Source organism: Muntiacus reevesi, chromosome 10 (assembly GCF_963930625.1).
Source record: "Muntiacus reevesi chromosome 10, mMunRee1.1, whole genome shotgun sequence".
NCBI classification, from domain to species: Eukaryota; Metazoa; Chordata; class Mammalia; order Artiodactyla; family Cervidae; genus Muntiacus; species Muntiacus reevesi.
The window spans coordinates 67,835,300-67,856,635 of NC_089258.1; the positions used below are offsets into that span (position 1 = coordinate 67,835,300).

The 21,336-nt window shown below is 38.4% G+C and overlaps 1 protein-coding gene across 2 annotated transcripts in view; it reads right to left on the reverse strand.

The window, feature by feature from the left end:
- Nucleotides 1-21,336, reverse strand: part of GTF2E2 (general transcription factor IIE subunit 2) — a 79,732-nt gene that overhangs the window by 36,085 nt on the left and 22,311 nt on the right. For both annotated transcript variants that reach the window (XM_065947308.1, XM_065947309.1), the window contains exon 3: nucleotides 20,485-20,576. In XM_065947308.1, the coding sequence (XP_065803380.1) occupies nucleotides 20,485-20,576 (92 nt within the window). The remainder of the gene's footprint in view (nucleotides 1-20,484; nucleotides 20,577-21,336) is intronic.

The window sequence follows — 21,336 nt, forward strand, 5'->3', positions numbered from 1 at the left end:
AATGGGTGAAGGTGGTCAAAAGGCACAAACTTCCAGGCAAGTAAGTCCCAAGGACATAATGTACAACACAGTAACTACAGGTAACTATACTTCACTGCATGACATATACATATAACAGATCATTACGTTGTACACCTAAGACTAACACAATACAAAGTCAATTATATTTCAATTTTAAAAAATTAAAATGTTTTAAAAAAGCTTATGTTAAAAAACACGTAGTATGAAATCTTCTATATAGGAAGGGAGAAAAACAAAAATACATATTCCTACTTTGTTTCCACATAAAGAACCACGAAAAAGTCACAAAAAAGCAATAAATGAGACTACCTATAGGAAATAAAGCAGGAGAGAAAATAAGTAGAATTAGAGCCAAGAACAAGACTTCTTCATTTATACCTTCTCATATTGTTTTTCACATTCAGCAACATATTACTTACTCTAAACAAAAAAAGAGCTAAATTAGAAAGAAATATTCCAGGCCCTAAGCTTCATAACTGTTGGGCACGTTTTTGAGCCTCTCTGGGCTTCAGTCAGGCCACTATACAACCAGAACAAAAATATTTCAAAGGTATGTTTAGAAAGTATATAAAGATATAAAGCCTGCAACTTCCCTGGTGGTCCAGTGGGTAAGACTCTGTGCTTGCAAGAGGCACGACACGAGTTCAATCCCTCATCAGGAAACTAAGATACCACATGCTGCATAGCGTGGCCAAAAAACAAAAATACCTAAAACTGAACACATACCATGAAGAACCATTTATTGAGCATTTGCTGTTAATTCATTCACTTACTTGATAACTCCCATATGCCAAAAGTACTGCAGTGAGACACGCAATGAAATGCGAACCACTTCTGCCTTTCAAGAGCTCCCAAAATAGGGTCAGAGCTAAACGTACATATATGAAAGTTAGGTATATAATTATCTGCCCAAAAAACAGGGACACTCAGAGGAAATGAAAGAGAAAGCTGAATGGGGACAAACCTCTGAATGGTGACTAGAGAAACAGGAGAGAGCAGCAGCAGTGGTACAAGTGCCCACAATCCAGCGCTACGAGGGTCGACCCGCCCGAAAGCTTTATTAAATCGTCTAATTTAATATTTCCACTTAAAAATTATGCTTTACCAACACTGAATGTGAACTGACACCAGAAGACTCCCCTGGCTTCATGTCAGATGACCCACATTTCAGATGGTGACGTGTGTGGAGGAATCCTGAGAAAAGAGTGGGAATCCCACGTGACAAGGGGGTTGATTGACATGACCTCACTCATTCACTCCTAGCCTTCTGCAGCACACTATATTTTATCTGCTGTAAGATTCCAGCACTGTGGTGAATTTTTTTTTAAGACCTTTAAAATAGACTGTAGAATGATTTTATTAACCTGTTAAGGAACATCCACTTAAAACTGAGTCACAAATTTGTTTTACAAAAAGGCAAGTGTTTCAAATTTGTTAGCTATTTCTAAGATTACAGAGGTTATTCATAGTTTGCTAACAATTCCTTCAAAGTAAAACTAGCATTTTAACAAAGTGTGAAAGTAACAAAGCAACTATTTTGGAAAGCAGTTTATGAACAAAGAGCACTTTGAAAAAGAACCTTTAAGGAATATTTCCATCACTTTGTGACTTCAGAGTTTAAAATATTTAGGAATAAAAACTCACACCTGCCTATTTTCAAAATTTTAGAAATTTTTTATTTTTAATCTTTATTTTTAAAAACGCTTCCAAACAAAGCCCTTCAGTGAGTTTCAAATCAATACATCAAAAATATAAAAAATTATAAATCCTTCTGACATATTTGCATGAACTGAATGACATAAGCAAAGATGGAAATGTACTAACCAAATTGCCTAATGAGTTGACAAGAATACTTAAAAAAAACTACAAAAATTTTTGTAATGTAATACTGTGACTGTGTCACTAGAAAATCCCCTCCCACAAATACTGCATTCTCTCCCCCAAGGATATCCATGTCCAAACCCCTGCAGCCTGAAGTGTTACCATATACGGCAAAAGGGACTTCACTGATTTGACTAAAGATCTTGAGATATATTACTGCGGCTTACTGCATGGGCAGTGATCACAAGTGTCCTGGGGAAAGTCACAGTGCATGTGAACAGTAGCAGATGTGACAACGGAAATAAGAGGCTGGAGAGCTGGAAGGAAGGGGCCACGTGTCAGGAAACACAGCTGGTTTCCAGAAGCTGAAAAAGGAAAGAGAACAGAAGGTCCCCTCAGAGTCTCCAGAGGAACCACCCTGGCTCCAGCCCAGTGAGACTGACTGTGGACTTCGGACCTACATAACTGGAAGGTAAGGAATTTTGTTTATTTTAAGCCACCAAGTTGGTGGTAATTTCGTTAGAGCAGCAATAAGAAACCAAGATAAGTATTTTCCTCCCTGCAGATCTAAAAATCTATGTATTTATAGCTATGAAAGCAAATTAAAACCCAGGATCCAAATACACTAAACTGAATTTTTAAGACACAAGTCACTTTACAGAAAAAGCTAAATGAAGATTTTCAGACATGATGAATGATATATTGCTTTCACTGAGCAAAAGAGCTATTAAGAAAACATTTAATTTCGACTTTAAAAAAATCCCTAATTCTGTGCAAGTTTAAAACATACACATTTTATCTGTGCAGTAGTACATTAGCACTTATAAAAAGAGTAGGCCAGAAAAAATTTAATTTTGGGGTGACTAATCAAAAACAGGTGGAGACTGGGACTTCCCTGGTGGTCCACTGGTTAAAGTCTGCCGGCCAACGCTGGGGGGACAGGGTCGATCCCCGGTCAGGGAACTAAGACCCCACACACTGTAGAATAACTAGGCCCGTGTGCCACAACTACTGAGCCCATGCACCTACAGTCTGTACTCTGCAACAAGAGAAGTCACCTCAACAAGAAACGCTCGCACCTCAGCTAGAGAGTAGCCTCCACTCATTGCAACTAGAGGAAGTCCATGCACAGCAATGAAGACCCAGCACAGCCATAAATAAATAAAACAGGTGGAGATCAGTGCTGCACTTTGCACTAGTACTTTGCTTACTTTGGATATATGTAATGTATTTGTACATATTTTGGATATATGGACCTGGAAAAGTCTAGCCTAAAGGAGAAGGAATAAGGGAGTTTAGGGTAATTTTACTTGTCTAAGGACAGCCAAAACAAGTTCTTCAAAGTAATTATTCCATATTCTTCATTGCCACTAAGTAATCAAATTTCATATATTTTCCTTAATTTTCTTCACATTAAAAACCTCTCTCCCACTATAATAATTTGTAAAATTATCAAAAAGCTAAGTTAAACTGGAAACAGAAGCAAGTAAGAATGAAGACAGTTCAAGAAAAAATTGAGAAAGCACTAGCCATGTCTGTTATAACTTGTTTTAATATTTAAAATAAGTGGGACTTTTAAAATTAGAAAAGTACAAAGATGGAATACCCAGTATATGAAAGCCTAACCATTTTCAAACTATATAAACAGAGAAGCCCAAAAACACGGCTATCAAACTGTCAAGGGAAAAGATATAAGAAAATATGAGTGACCAGCAAAGAAAAAAAAAAGAACAAGAGATATAAACCTGAGAAACTTAAAATTACTTTTATTTCTTGCTCTTAGATCAAGAACTAAGAAAAATGGGGGAGCACCTATAGAGAATACTCAATACCATAAAGCTAAAGACTTCAGTTTTCAGTGAAGAGTACTACACATCTTTGTTCAATTTCTTCCTGGTTATTAAGATGACTTGGTGTACTGCACTTTGAAATTTTACTGTCTAATTTTCTTGTTACTTTGTAGAGACTGATTTTTGCAATACTGACTGTATGCAGCAACCCTATTAAACATACTTAATTCTAACAGTGGGCAAATTGTCTTGGCTTTTCTACTTACTTAATCATGACCACAGATTTACTTCTTCCTTTACAACTGTTACATTTGTCATTTCTTTTTTCTTGCTTTATTGCATTGGGTAGAACTTCCAGCTGTATCTTTTTACGACTTCTGAGGAAAAGCACTATTTCACCATAGCATGGAGGTTTTCATAGACACGCTCCCATTACAGGGTTTCCCCACCATTGTTCCACAGAAATCTAGGGATCCATAAGATGTCACTAGGTGTACCATAAGAAATTACGATTTAAAAAATGATTTACAGGAGCAAAAAAGCAGCTCTGTTCATATAACAGGAAATTTGGGGAAAATTCCAAAACAAGGAATTTTCCATACTGGGACTCAACTGCCCCATTCTGATCTGCGGTTGTAAATTCTGCACAACATGACCACATAGTAATAAAAGTAAAGCTCTGTGAGTTGTTCATATTTTTTGAGACATTTTTTGCAAAGTTAGTATTACTTGTTGTTTTATTCTTTATTAGCAACTGTTTTATAAACATGTCCAAAAGTTCACTGTGACGATTTCTACACAAGAGAAGACTCTACACATGGACATCACCAGGTGGTCAACACCAAAATCAGATTGATTATATTCGTTGCAGCCAAAGATGGAGAAGCTCTATACAGGCAGCAAAAACAAGACCGGGAGCTGACTGTAGTTCAGATCATGAACTCTTTATTGCCAAATTCAGACTTAAATTGAAGAAAGTAGGGAAAAATCCCTAGACCATTCAGGTATGACCTAAATCAAATCCCTTATGACTATACAGTGGAAGTGAGAGACAGATTTAACGGACCAGATCTGATAGAGTGCCTGATGAACTATGGACGAAGGTTCATGACATTGTACAGGAAACAGGGATCAAGACCATCCCCATGGAAAAGAAATGCAAAAATGCAAAATGGCTGTCTGAGGAGGCCTTACAAATAGCTGTGAAAAGAAGAGAAGCGAAAAGCAAAGGAGAAAAGGAAAGATATACCCATTTGAATGCAGAATTCCAAAGAATAGCAAGGAGAGATAAGCCTTCCTCAACGATCAATGCAAAAAAATAGAGGAAAACAACAGAATGGGAAAGAAGAGAGATCTCTATTTGAAAATTAGAGATACCAAGGGAACACGTCATGCAAAGATGGGTTCGATAAAGGACAGAAATGGTACGGACCTAACAGAAGCAGAAGATACTAAGAAGAGGTGGCAAGAATACACAGAAGAACTGTACAAAAAAAGATCTTCACAACCCAGATAATCATGATGGGGTGATCACTCACCTAGAGCCAGACATCCTGGAATGTGAAGTCAAGTGGGCCTTAGAAAGCATCACTACGAACAAAGCTAGGGGAGGTGATGAAATTCCAGTTGAGCTATTTCAAATCCTGAATGATGATGCTGTGAAAGTGCTTCACTCAATATGCCAGCAAATTTGGAAAACTCAGCAGTGGCCACAGGACTTTTTGGAAAAGGTCAGTTTTCATTCCAACCCCAAAGAAAGGCAATGCCAAAGAATGCTCAAACTACTGCACAATTGCACTCATCTCACACGCTAGTAAAGTAATGTTCAAAATTCTCCAAGCCAGGCTTCAGCAAATATGTGAACTGTGAACTTCCAGATGTACAAGCTGGTTTTAGAAAAGGCAGAGCTCCAAAGAAGACATACAGATGGCTAACAAACACATGAAAAGATGCTCAACATAACTCATTATCAGAGAAATGCAAATCAAAACCACAATGAGGTACCATTACACGCCAGTCAGGATGGCTGCTACTCAAAAGTCTACAAGCAATAAATGCTGGAGAGGGTGTGGAGAAAAGGGAACCCTCTTACACTATTGGTGGAAATGCAAACTAGTCCACCCACTATGGAGAACAGTGTGGAGATTCCTTAAAAAACTGGAATTAGAACTGCCATATGACCCAGCAATACCACTCCTGGGCAAACACACTGAGGAAACCAGATCTGAAAGAGACACGTGCACCCCAATGTTCATCGCAGCACTGTTTATAATAGCCAGGACATGGAAGCAACCTAGATGCCCATCAGCAGATGAATGGATAAGGAAGCTGTGGTACATATACACCATGGAATATTACTCAGCCATTAAAAAGAATGCATTTGAATCAGTTCTAATGAGATGGATAACTGGAGTCCATTATACAGAGTGAAGTAAGCCAGAAAGATAAACACCAATACAGTATACTAACGCATATATATGGAATTTAGAAAGATGGTAATGATAACCCTATATGCAAGACAGAAAAAGAGACACAGATGTATAGAACAGACTTTTGGACTCTGTGGGAGAAGGTGAGGGTGGGATGATCTGAGAGAACAGCATCGAAACTTGTATATTATCAAGTGTGAAACAGATCGCCAGTCCAGGTTGGATACATGAGACTAGTGCTCAGGGCTGGTGCACTGGGATGACCCGGAGGGATGGGATGGGGAGGGAGGTGGGAGGAGGGTTCAGAATGGGGAACACATGTAAATCCATGGCTGATTCATGTCAATGTATGGCAAAAATCACTACAATATTGTAAAATAATTAGCCTCCAACAAATAAAAATAATTGGGGGGAAAAAATAAAGAAAGAAAATGCAGAGGAACCAGAGATCAAATTGCCAACATTCACTGGATGGTGGAAAAAGCAAGAGAGTTCCAGAAAAACATCTATTTCTGCTTTACTGACTATGCCAAAGCCTTTGACTGTGTGGATCACGATAAACTGTGGAAAATTCTTAAAAGAGATGGGAATACCAGACCATCTGACCTGTCTCTTGAGAAACCTATATGCAGGTCAGGAAGCAACAGTTAGAACTGGACATGGAACAACAGACTGGTTCCAAATAGGAAAAGGAGTATGTCAAGGCTGTATACTGTCACCCTGCTTATTTAACTTATATGCAGAGTACATCATGAGAAGCGCTGGGCTGGAAGAAGCACAAGCTGGAATCAAGATTGCCAGGAGAAATATCAATAACCTCAGATATGCAGATGACACTACCCTAATGGCAGAAAGTGAAGAGGAACTAAAAAGCCTCTTGATGAAATTGAAAGAGGACAGTGAAAAAGTTGGCTTTAAAGCTCAACATTCAGAAAACTAAGATCATGGCATCCGGTCCCATCACTTCATGGGAAATAGATGGGAGAAAACAGTGGAAACAGTGTCAGACTTTATTTTTTTGGGCTCCAAAATCACACTGCAGATGGTGATTGCAGCCATAAAATTAAAAGATGTTTACTCCTTGGAAGGAAAGTTATGACCAACCTGGATAGCATATTTAAAAGCAGAGACATTACTTTGCAACAAAGGTCTGTCTAGTCAAGGCTATGGTTTTTCCAGTGGTCATGTATGGATGTGAGAGTTGGATGGTGAGGAAAGCTAAGTGCCAAAGAATTAATGTTTTTGAACTGTGGTGTTGGAGAAGACTCTTGAGAGTCCCTTGGACTGCAAGAAGATCCAACTAGTCCATCATAAAGGAGATTAGTCCTGGGTGTTCATTGGAAGGACTGATGTTAAAGCTGAAACCCCAATACTTTGTCCACCTCATGCGAAGAGCTGACTCATTGGAAAAGACCCTGATGCTGGGAAGGATTGGGGGCAGGAGGAGAAGGGGACGACAGAGGATGAGATGGCTGGATGGCATCACCGACTCGATGGACATGGGTTTGACTGGACTCCGGGAGTTGGTGATGGACAAGGAGGCCTGGCGTGCTGCAATTCATGGGGTCGCAAAGAGTCGGACCGACTGAGCGGCTGTACTGAACTGAAGATTTCTGAAGGTGAGCTCCGTGATAGAAGAAGATTCAAGCCTAAGCCCATGAACAATCCTTATCAGGTTGTTGTTCTTTAGTCACTCCGTAGTGTTCGACCCTTTGCGACCCCATGGACCGTAGCCCACCAGGCTCCTCTGTCCATGGGATTTCCCAGGCAAGAATACTGGAGTGGGTTGCCATTTCCTTCTCCAGGGGCTCTTCCCAACTCAGGGATTGCACCTGTGTCTTCTGCATTGGCAGATGGATTCTATGCTACTGCGCTACCGGGGAGGCCACTCTAATCATTAGGTTGGTAGAACTATAATCTTCTAAGCCATCTCACTGCACCAGTGTAACAAGAGATACCAAAAGAGCCTACCATTACAATGAGAGTTAGTAATCAATGCATTTTACCAAGGCCTGATAATCCACGGGGTCCTATTCCATTATTCACCAACATGGCAAACAACTTATAACGGTTCAAGCAAAACTGAAAAGACACTTAAGTAGAAATAACAGGCACTGGAAAAGTCAAGGTACTTACCATTTTAAATAGCTGTTGGAAATCTCAAACCAAACAGAGTAAAAGTTTCATTTAAAAAAAGTTACATTCAGTGAAAAGGCTCAGGAAGCAAGTTATAGTAAAACTTATTACTCAGAAAAGGGGGGTTGGGGGATATCCCACTGCTAGCAGGAACCCTAATAACGCCATCACATCAAAGGACAGTGAGTAAAATGCTCATTATGAGAAACTGAAAAGTATCAAACAGTTTAAGTCAACGAACGGATGACGTATCACATGATGCTGATGAGGCATATTTAATAAACTGAGAAACAACAGCTTGTCTATCTAGGCTGACAAACCAACAGATTTCACCAATACATGTCTTGCAGTAACCTCTGTCAAGTTTTTAAATGATGGTGAATTTCAAGAAAAACTTTGCTACTGCAAAGAACCACCATGAGGAAGCAAAGAGAAAGACATTTAAGGCGGTGTCTTTATATCTGGAAACAAACGTCTGTCTTGGAGGAACCGAGCTGGTATTCTTATTGATGTGTCCAATCAATGGCTGGCTCAGTACAAGGTTTTACCTCTCATTTAAAACACACACACACACACACACACACACACACACACACACACACATATATATAAATAATGATGTTACCACAACACACTGATTTCTTCAGAGAGGTACCAGTATCAAAAACCTTTGGAAATGAAAAATGTCTTAAATAATGGTATAAAAATGGTCTGCTTTATCTGTTATTTACATCTGTGGCTCTTTTGCTGTCTCGAATATAATAGCTGAGTAATATTCCATTGTGTATATGTACCACAGCTTTCTTATCCTCATTAGTTTCTTAACAGCAAGTGGGAATTTCGCATTGTTCAGTGTGTTAAAACTGTGTGATTATATGCTGATGTCCACACCTAGATGGCCATGACCACTTCAGATGTAATTTATCTGGAACAGGGCACCCCCTCCCTGCAGCCCCTATCTCCAAGAAATATAAATGATTATATTTAGTTCTTTAGCCTGGAGCCTGGGGATGACTCAAATCCTAATGAATCTGTCTTCTGTTGATTTTCTCATATTATCCTCCATCCTTTTTTGCCACTTGGTTCTTTCCAGCTGGGCTGCCAGCCTGTAGTCTTCATTCTCTTCTTAATGCTCTAATTTCTTCCTGGCTGCCTTTCTCTCCATGCCACTTCTCTGTGCCAAAAGACTCATTCCCTTTATGATGAAATTTCCGATTACCTTCATTGAGATACAACTTCCTCTTTAAGATGTGTGTTTCTCCTGGAATCATTCTTCTAATAGTGCTTTTATTTTTTCTTTACCCCAGAAAAAAAAAAAAAAAAAAAAAAAAAAAAAAAAAAAAAAAAAAAAAAAAAAAAAAAAAAAATGGTCTGCTTTATTACACAAAGACCAGTATACTTGGGCACAGAAATCGGCTGCATACAGAAATCCAGTGGCTTAGCAGATTTCTCTCAAAGAACATTTAAGCTGACAGGTGATTTACAGAAGTGCTTTCAGAAGATAGGAAACCATACTTCACTGAGTGCTCTGAAGATGAAGAAGGACTGCAGGAACCAGCTTTCTTTGCAGACTTTTTTTTTTTTAATTATATGAACCAGTTGAACAAGTTTCTGCAAGGCTCTAGAAAAAAATGTTCTGACTTACAGTGACTTCTGATTTTCAAAAGAAAACAGAATCTTTGGAAAAATCATGTAGCAAAAGGAAATCCTGCTATTTGGGCTTGAGAGCGAGGAAGGATGTCAGTAAGTCTCAAGCGTTACTGAAATGTAGATGTAGAAGGACGACATGACAAAAATCAAATATTTTCTCTCCTTTTCAATGAAAAAGTATGCCCGGCTGAAGGACTCTTTCTTTCTCTGGCTCATCTGCTCATTTGTGAACAAGTAAACTGCCTACCTGAATAAGGTTAAAAAAAAAAATTAAAGGAGCTTCCCTGGTGGCTCAGTGGATTGGATCCCTGATATGAGGAGATCCCACATGCTGAGGAGCAGCTAAGCCCGTGTGCCCCAACTACTGAAGCCCTCGCATCCGAGAACCCACACTCCACAAGAGAATCACGGCAGCGAGAAGCCTGTATATCACCACTAGAGAGCAGCCCCACCTCGCCGCAACTAGAGAAAAGCCCATGCAGCAACGAAGATCCAGCACAGCCAAAAACTAATTTTTAAAAATTAAAGAAAAAACTGAAGTTTACCTATACTACCAACTTGCATTAGAGCTGATATCCTTTCTGGAGAGGCGGAACCTCACACACATAAAAAGAGGAGGCTAATAAATAGGGCAAAATATAAACAAAGAAAATCATATTCTCTACTTAAATGAACAATTATTATTGGCTATGACAGTCACAACTTACAGATTAAGTAACGTACATGAGCTGTAGGTATAACAATTTTTTAAAATAAGAGATCCCTGAGACCTACAACTTATTTCAAGGCTTCCTTCAGAGTAACAAGATTGTTGCTGCTGCTGCTAAGACACTTCAGTCGTGTCCGACTCTGTGCGACCCCACAGACGGCAGCCTATGAGTTTGAGCAAACTCTGGGAGATAGTGAAGGACAAGGAAGCCTGGCGTGATGCAGTCCTTGGGGTCGCCAAGAGTCAGACATGACTCAGCAATTGAACAAGATTGAGAAAGGCCATTCTATTGCCCTAAGGAACTCTGCTTCTGTTACTAACTTGTTACAAGTTTTTATCATAAACGGGTATCAACTTTTATCAGAAGCATTTTCTGTATCTAAAATGATCCTACGATTTTTCTTATTTGTTCTGTTAATATGACTCACACTGCTGCTAAGTCGCATTAGTCATGTCCGAGTCTGTGTGACCCCATAGACGGCAGCCCACCAGGCTCCTCTATCCCTGGAGTCTCCAGACAAGAACACTGGAATGGGTTGCCACTTCTTTCTCCAGTGCATGACAGTGAAAAGTGAAAGTGAAGTTGCTCAGCCCGTGTCCAACTCTTCGTGACCCCATGAACTGTAGCCTATCAGGCTCCTCCGTCCATGGGACTTACCAGGCAAGAGTACTGGAGTGGGGTACCATTGCCTTCTCCGGACTCACACTGATTGATTTTCAAATAGTAAAAACTCATTAAAAAAACATTCTTAAAGTAAACTCTACTTCATCATGACATATTATACTTCTTAGATATGAGTGGATTTGGTTTGTTCCTATCTTTTTAAGGATTTTTACACCTGTATTTATGAGAGATACTGGTCTATAATTTAAATTCATTTAAAACTGTAAATAAATCCAGGTTCTTGACCCAACCCTGCTGTCAATCAAAGATGTGCCTATGAGTCAAGTCATTTAACTTCTCTGAACTGCAGAGTTTTGAAATTCAAATATGATTGTCTGAATTAATTCAGACAGAAGCTAGCCCAGTGGTTCTCAACCGTCAGTGTGAATCAGAATCACCTGAAGGGCTTGTGAAAACCCAGACTGCTGAGCCACAACCCCAGAGTTTCAGATCAGTAGACCCAGGAAAGGGCCCAAGAATATGCATTTCTTACAAGTCCCCGGGAGATGCTGGTTGGGGAATGACACTTTGAGAACCACTGAGCTAGGCTAAACCACACTAATGTTTTCAACATGATGTTTTACATAACTGAGGTACAACCACCTAATAATATAGTGAGATCAAGAGAAAAATCATTTGATCAAAAATAAAGCACACCATTAACTTGCCATCTGAGAATTAGAACAGTGTTTCATATGGAGCTAATGGTGTCCACTGAACCTTCTCCATATAACTTCTAGTTAATTCTCATTAAGCAATTAGAGAGAGCTCTTCCATCAGTGAATGAATAAACTATGAGCAGCATTTTGTTTTGCCTTTTTTGTTTTCTAAGTTCCTGGCTTTATCAGCTCTTCAGAGTCGAAGACTTTTCAAGAAAGAGTTTACAGATCATCTTTCACATGTACTCTTTCCCTTTCAAAACAGAGCCACCCTCTTTTTACTAGGGGAAAAAAAAAAAGTTGTAACTCTCACCTCCACCCAGAATTTATAATACATTGCCTGAAGGCATACTAAAACTCCAGGAACTCAAAAAAAAAAAAAAAAAAAATGCTGTTTGTGGGAAGCCTTCATAAATGATAACTGAAGTATCATAAACTATCCACTACAGACAGGGCTTCTGGTTTCTTCCCGTCCTAAATATTTTTCTGAGAGTTAAAAATAGGATCCTTGCTAGGAACATTCTAAATTTTGAATTCTGATGAATTAGTTTGTGGAGAATTGAGAGTCAAACCTTTCAATAACTCTGTCTCTTCCATCTCCACACACCCCACATTCATGCCATACTGTCCAACAACACATTGCTTTTAGGGGAGAATCTCCAAGGAAAGGAACCATTGACAAGAAACCTCTAATGATAAAAGTAAACTTTTATCAAGTATTTTCAGGTAAGTAATCTCTTCAGTAATTCTCAATATCCATTCCTTGAACATTTATTAGCTTGAAGGAAAAGCACATTTAAAGAACTGAAGAAAAATCAGTAAAGGAGGGTGATTCTTTTCAATGTAACAGATATTTTCTGGGACTACCAAAATGTTCAAATTATGCTACATAAAATGCACAGATAAAAACCACATATGAACTCTTTTAGATTGAGTGTGCATTATTCAAGGTGGTAGTTAAAACCTACTCAATCAAATCATACCATAAAATTTTTATTCTAATTAGTCAATTCTCATTACATCTTTTAAATACTATTGCTACCTCCTATTGAAAAAATAAGTCATAGCTAGCTATAAAACCAATTCGTTTTTAGCAAAAGTATCCTTCTCCTTCATTAAACACCCCAAACTAAAATTTACAGTTATTTCTGTAAATAACAGACTTCCCAACCTGGGGATCCAACAAAGGGAATGAGAATCCCCAGGGAATCTAACTTTGAAGGTCAGCAGGACTTGATGCAGAACTTCCCCAGGACTGGGGAAACAGCCTCTTGGCGGGCACAAACAAAACCGTGTGCTCACCAAGACCCAGGAGAAGGGAGCAGTGACCCCACAAGAGACTGAGCCAGACTTGGTGTGAGCATCTGGGAGTCTCTGGAGGAGGCACGGGTTGACAGTGGCTGCCGTGGGGTCAGGGACACTGACTTGCTGATGTAGGTCTTTCTGGAAGACTTACTTTTTGGTCGCCATTACTGCCATTACCCCTACCATAATTAGGCATCAGGCTAAACTAAAGGGAGGGAACACAGCCCCACCCATCAGCAGAAAACTGAATTAAAGATACACTGAGCAAGGCCTTGTCCACCAGAGCAAGACCTAGTTATCCCCACAGTCAGGCAGCCCCTTCCACCAGGAAGCTTGCACAAGCCTCTTATCCTCATCCGTCAGAGGGCAGACAGAATGAAAACCATAATCACAGAAAACTAGCCAAACTGATCACATGGATTACAGCTTTGTGTAACTTAATGAAACTAAGCCATGCTGTGTAGGGCCACCCAAGATGGACAGGTCATGGTGGAGAATTCTGACAAAACATGGTCCACTGGAGAAGGGAATGGCAAATCACTTCAGTATTCTTGTCTTGAACCCCATGAACTGTATGAAAACGGAAAAAGCTGTGAAACTGAAAGATGAACCCCTCAGATCAGTAGGTGACCAACATGCTACTGGAGAAGAGCAGAGAAATAGCTCCAGAAAGAATGAAGAGGCTGAGCCAAAGCAGAAATGACACAGTTGTGGATGTGTCTGGTGGTGAAAGTAAACTCTGATACAATAAAGAACAATAGTGCATAGGAAACTGGAATGTTAGGTCCATGAATCAAGGTCAATGAAAGTTAGGTCCATATCCAAGGTTTGGTTGTGTTCAAACAGGAGACAGCAAGAGTGAACATGGACATTTCAGGAATCAATGAACTAAAGTGGATGGGAATGGGCGAATTTAACTTAGATGGCCATTATATCTACTACTTGGGCAAGAATCCCTTAGAAGAAATGGTGTAGCCCTCATAGTCAACGAAAGAGTCTGAAATGGAGTATTTGGATGCAATCTCAAAACCGACAGTATGATCTCATTTCAAGGCAAACCACTGAATTCCACAGTAATCCAAGTTTATGCCCCAACCACTAATGCCAAAGAAAATGAAGTTGAATGATTCTATGAAGACCTACAAGACCTCTGGAAATAACACCAAAAAAAAAAAAAAAAAAAATGTCCTTTGCATCATAGGGAACTGGAAAGCAAAAGTAGGAAGTCAAGAGATACCTGGGTAACAGGTAAGTTTGGCCTCAGAATACAAAATGAAGCAGGGAAAAGACTAACTGAGCTTTGTCAAGAGAATATGTTACTCAGAGCAAACACCCTTTTGCAAAAACGCAAGAGATGACTGCACATGGACATCACCAAATGGTCAGTACTGAATACTGACTGATTATATTCTTTACAGTCAAAGATGGAGAAGCTCTATACAGTCAGCAAAAAGAATACATGGAGCTGACTCTGGCTCAGATCATCAGCTCCTCATTGCAAAATTCAGGCTCAAATTGAACAAAGTAGGGAAAACCACTAGGCATTCAGGTATGTACTAAATCAAATCCCTTACGATTATACAGTGGAAATGACAAATAGATTCAAGGAATTAGATCTGATAGACAGAATACCTGAAGACCTATGGACTGAGGTTTGTGACACTGTACAGGAGGCAGTGATCAAAACCATCCCCAATAAAAAGAAAGGCCAAAAGGCAGGTTGTCTGAGGAGTCCTTACAAATAGCTGAAAAATGAACAGAAGTGAAAGGAAAAGGAGAAAAGGAAAGTTATACCATTTGAATGCAGAGTTCCAAAGAAGAGCAAGGAGAGAGAAGAAAGCCTTCCTCAGTGATCAATGTTAAGATAGAGGAAAACAACAGAATGGGAAAGACTAGGGATTTCTTCAAGAAAATTAAGAGAAACCAAGGGAACATTTCACGCAAACATGGGCACAAAAAGGACAGAAACGGTATGGACCTAACAGAAGCAGAAGATATTAAGACAGAAAGAACACACAGAACTATACAAAAAAGGTCTTTATGACCCGGATAACCATGAAGGTGTGGTCACTCATCTAGAGCCAGGCATCCGGGAATGTGAAGTCAAGTGGGCCTTAGGAAGCGCTAGTATGAACAAAGCTAGTGGAGGTGATGGAATTCCAGCTGAGCTATTTCAAATCCTAAAAGATGGTGCTGTTAAACTGCTGCACTCAATACGCCAGCAAATTTGGAAAACAGAGGCCACAGAACTGGAAAAGGTCAGTTTTCTTTTCAATTCCAAAAAAGAGCAATGCCAAAGAATGTTCAAACTATCACACAATTGTGTTCATTTCACATGCTAGCAAAGTAATGCTCAAAACTCTCCAAGCTAGACGTGAACCGAGAATTTCCAGATATATAAGCTGGACTTAGAAATGGCAATGGAACCAGATATCAAATTGCCAGCATCTGCTGGATCACAGAAAAAGCAAGAGTTCCAGAAAAACATCTACATTAACTATGCTAAAGCCTTTGACTGTAGATCACAACAAACTGTGGAAAATTCTTCAAGAGATGGGAATACCAGACCACCTTACCTGCCTCCTGAGAAATCTGTATGCAGGTAAAGAAACAACGGCTAGAACCGGACATGGAACAACAGACTGGTTCCAAATTGGGAAAGGAGCATGTCAAGGCTGTATATTGTCACTGTTTATTTAACTTATATGCTGTGTACATCACACAAAATGCTGGGCTGGATGGAGCACAAGCTGGAATCAAGAATGCTGGAAGAAATATCCTCAGATATACAGATGACACCTCAGATATACAGATGACACCACCTCAGATAACAGATGATATACAGATGACCTCAGATATACAGATGACACCACCCTTATGGCAGAAAGTGAAGAGGAACTAAAGGGCCTCTTGATGAAGGTGAAAAAAGAGAGTGAAAAACCTGGTCTAAAACTCAACATTCTAAAAAGTAAGATCATGGCATCCAGTCCCATCACTTCATGGCAAACAGATGGGGGGGAAAACGCAAACAGTGACAGACTTTATTTTCTTAGGCTTCAAAATCACTGCAGATGGTTACTGCAGCCATGAAACTAAAAGACTCCTGCTCCTTGGAAAACAAGCTATGACAAACCTAGACAATGGATTAAAGGTGCATTTAATTTCATGGCTGCAGTCCTTGTCTGCAGTGAGTGCTGACAAAGGTACACAGTCAAAGCTATGGTTTTTCCAGTAGGCATGCAGAGATATGAGAGTTGGACCATAAAGAAGGCTGAGCACCAAAGAACCGATGCTTTCAAACTGTGGCGCTGGAGAAGACTCTTGAGAGTTTCTAGGACAGCAAGATCAAACGAGTCAATTCTAAAGGAAATCAACCCTGAGTATTCATTTGAAGGATGGATGCTGAAGCTCCAATACTCTGGCCACCTGATGCAAACAACCGACTTATTGGAGAGATCCTGATGTTAGCAAAGACTGAAGGCAAGAGGAGAAGGGGATGACAGAGGATGAGATCGTTGGATGGCATCGCTGACTCAATGGACATGAGTTTGAGCAAGGACAGGGAAGCCTGGCGTGCTACAGCCCATGGGGTCACAAAGTGTTTGGCGACTGAACAAAACAACAACAGTAAAAGGTATTTAATGATGAAAAAATAAGCTTGATATATACTGTTGGCCCAAGAGTGGAAACTAGCTTTATTAACCAAGAAAAAATTTCCATAAACTGAATATGCTAAACCTTCAACATGACAGCTTTGGCAAAGATATATTTATAAACAAAAGTATTTCACTAAAAACTGCATTGGCAAAACTGTTGAAACTAGCATTTTTATTTTTCAACTGCTTCTGAATGTATGAAATTAACAAAAGTGCCTGAACAGAGAAGAGGAGGAAACTGATATAATCACTTATTTATTGAGTCTTGATAAAACTTTTTTGACTTATGTCGTAGAACTAGACAAATGGTTAAGGACAAAGTAACAAATTCTTTGGCTAATTAGGTGATTCCCATTCTTTTACATTCAACAAAACTGAAGGAGGACCTAATATTAATAGAACTGTCAACTGAGAAATGTTTGATAAGTCACTATGTGATTTTTGGCACATAACTTGTAAGGTTTTCTACCACAAAATTTCTATTAGAATAAACATATTTATTACCAATAAACATATCTATATTTCAGCACTACAAAATCTCAAAATAAGACCAGAAATTGACGTCAAATTCTATTTCATTCTATTAAAAAATATTATCTCCAGATACAAGAACCACTGGAGAAAGACAGCTCCATTTATTTCATTAAAAATGGATTTCTGTTGTATAATCACATACAAAGTGCATTTTAATCAAAATTTTAATGTATTTATGTTATTCCAAGCAACTATGTGGTAAGAATAATTATAACTCAAACCAGAAAATATTTAACTCTTATGGTCATAGGGAAAGCAGCCCTTATTGCATATACACAGTGCTGTGACAAAGGAGTTTGATTGATGATCAACAGAAGATTCCTGAACACTAAAATATGTAAAACTTGCATAAAATTCGGCAGGAGTAACAGAACTACCATATCAGTTGAAAGGAAAAATAATTAAAATTTCCAACCACTGAAGTTTGTTTTTATATTTTTAAAAAATGGCATTTAGAGAAATGCAAATCAAAACCACAATGAGGTACCATTACATGCCAGTCAGGATGGCTGCTATCCAAAAGTCTACAAGCAATAAATGCTGGAGAGGGTGTGAAGAAAAGGGAACCCTCTTACACTGTTGGTGGGAATGCAAACTAGTACAGCCACTATGGAAAACAGTGTGGAGATTCCTTAAAAAACTGGAAATAGAACTGCCATATGACCCAGCAACACCACTTCTGGGCATACACACTGAGGAATCCAGATCTGAAAGAGACACGTGCACCCCAATGTTCATCGCAGCACTGTTTATAATAGCCAGGACATGGAAGCAACCTAGATGCCCATCAGCAGATGAATGGATAAGGAAGCTGTGGTACATATACACCATGGAATATTACTCAGCTATTAAAAAGAATTCATTTGAATCAGTTCTAATGAGATGGGTAAAACTGGAGCCCATTATACAGAGTGAAGTAAGCCAGAAAGATAAAGAACATTACAGCATACTAACACATATATATGGAATTTAGAAAAGATGGTAACGATAACCCTATATGCAAAACAGAAAAAGAGACACAGAAGTACAGAACAGACTTTTGAACTCTGTGGGAGAAGGTGAGGGTGGGATGTTTCGAAAGAACAGCATGTATATTATCTATGGTGAAACAGATCACCAGCCCAGGTGGGATGCATGAGTCAAGTGCTCGGGCCTGGTGCACTGGGAAGACCCAGAGGAATCGGGTGGAGACGGAGGTGGGAGGGGGGATTGGGATGGGGAATACGTGTAACTCTATTCATATCAATGTATGACAAAATCCACTGAAAAAAAAAATTTAAAAAAAAAAGCATTAAAAAAAAATAAATAAATAATAAAAAATGGCATTTAGATTCCCTAAGATAAATTTAAGAGTGCTGTATTTTATTTAAAATATTAAAGCATGCCAGTAATTTCATCCTCTGTCACTATGCATACTTCTGTTAAAACAGAAATAGACTGACACATGGAAAACAAACTTGTGGCTGCCCAAGGGGACACAGTGGGTAGGGGGAGGTGGGCAGGGAGGAACCGGAGTTTGGGGTCAACAGAATCACACTATTTAGTACCTATAATGGGAAACCCATCTGAATCACTTTGCCATACACCTGAAACTAATACAAACTGTGAAAGTGGAAAGTTAGTCACTTAGCCGTGTCCGACTCTTTCTTCAGGCAAGAATACTGGAGTGGGTCAATTCACTTAAAAATTCTGATCAAAAATTATACTTATCAATTTAAATATGTACAAAGGAACACAGTTTTTCAAAACTGTTTCAGGGAACATTTGAGTAAAAATTTTAAGATCACTGTTCTAGAACAACAAAGCTATAAAATGAAAACTGTTTTAGCAAAGTACCAAAAACATGAGATTTAAATGTCAGTCTCTCTCAAAAGGCTGATAGCCTCAAGGGCATACATTCGTCGGGTATTCATACTATCCGTGCCATAATTAGCATATAGTATTGTTGTTCAGCTGCAAAGGCATGTCCAACTCTGCAACCTCATGGACTGTAGCATACCAGGCTTCTCCGTCCTCCAGTATCTCCTGGAGTTTGCTCAAATTCATGTTCATAGAGCTGGTAATGCTATCTAACCATCTTATTCTCTGCTGCCCCTAACAGGATACAGTAGGTTTTAATAATTGTTTACCAAGTGAGGGAATGGATGGATGGAATGAAAGATGAATGCCTAAATATCAGAGTATATTACTCAATAATGGGAAATTATAGATTTCTACCAAAAATTAAATACAAACCACAGATTTCAGATATAGCCAGACAGAAACCAAGTTCTCTTAAACTACAAAAGAAAAGCCTTCACATAAGTCTGATTTATATACTAAGAAACAAACAGCTAAAACATGAAATAACAAATATATCAATAGTATTTTCCATGACTGTTTTCAAGAGGTGCAAGTGGCAACTAAACAGAATATGAGTTTGGCAGACAAAGAGGTTAAATCTGAAATCACTTAAACATTTTAGCTAAATGAAATTTCACTTTGATACAGTAAGTTAGGGCTTAGAATCTTTAGTAAAGTCAAAATGTTGTATCATCAAAACTTCAAAATCTACTTCAAAAAATACTAAATCTCCCATCAAACATTAAATTCTAATTCTTTTGAAGTCAATGCTTTTCTAAGACCCTCAGTAAATCTTGATTTTTCTCCTCCAAGATGTAGAAAAGCCACCACCACCATCTCCCTGAACTATGTAGTGTTTTTTACTTCTCACCATCAATGAAAGTAAGATCCTGTAAATCATTCACATTTTTTCATTGCTTTTGCCAACAGGAATTGACTAATTAAGAGATGGGCTATCTCTACTGCCTGAGCACAATTTTATTAAGTGAAATGGTGGGCTCATGCTGTGTACTTCAACTAACGCTCTATACTGTAAATAAAATATACTTAGATGACTCACTGCAAAGCTAACTTGCTATAACGTAAAAAGCTTGAAGCGTTATTTTTTTTAGTTTTACTGAGGTATAATAGGCATACAATAAACCACATACTGAAACATACAATTTGATAAATTTTGACATGTATATACAAATTTACTTCTGAAAATTCCAATCCCCCTCTTCTGCCAAAAACCAAAAGAATTTTTGTTAGTTGAGAAAAGTACTTACCTTCATGTAATTGACAATCTTAGCTAGAACACCAAACTTATATCCAGAGCTTCCTGATAGAGCTTTCAAATTAAATGATCCATTGCTATGATCTGAAAATGAAGTTCAAAAAACAATTACAACATTTTCATATTAGATGTGATTATCTACTTTTAAGCAGCTAAGATGATTTTAAATCTGGTAAAATATTTATTGAGTTTTCCTATCTAGAAAATTCCACCCTATGAAATTTTGGTGATAAATTCAAAATCTTTACATGTGTAGTAACTATCTATTTTATGAGGATGGAAACAAAGTATAAATACTTCAAAAGCATTAAAATATATTTATTTTATAAGCACCTTTAATCTCAATTTCCTTAAGTCTGACTAGATTTCCTCCAAAATTAAAAGGAAGATTTTTTAAACAAAAGGACAATACAAATCACAACCTGATCCATAGTGCTTTTTTAACAACCTTAAAAACCATGAGAAGTGAGTAGATTACTTGTAAGGGATAAAAAGTTCAATTTATCACCAATTACATCAATTTCTGCTTATCAATGTAAAACAAATAGGTATTGATCAATGGGAATTATTAAAAAGTATGATCCCATAACTATTTTAAAGTCAACTTCAGAGATATATTGGAATAAAAAATGTAAACAGTACCACTGTATAAACATGAAAACTTTAAAATGACAACAGCATGATACAAGGAGCAATTTACATAGATCATTTGGTTCAGAACATATACCATTCTGTTGCATATTTACAGGCAGAAATCTGGATGCCACTACTGCATCACAAATGCATTCTACAAGTCATAGGTAGCAAAAGCAAAAAATTCATTGTAAATACTAGGAAGACATTT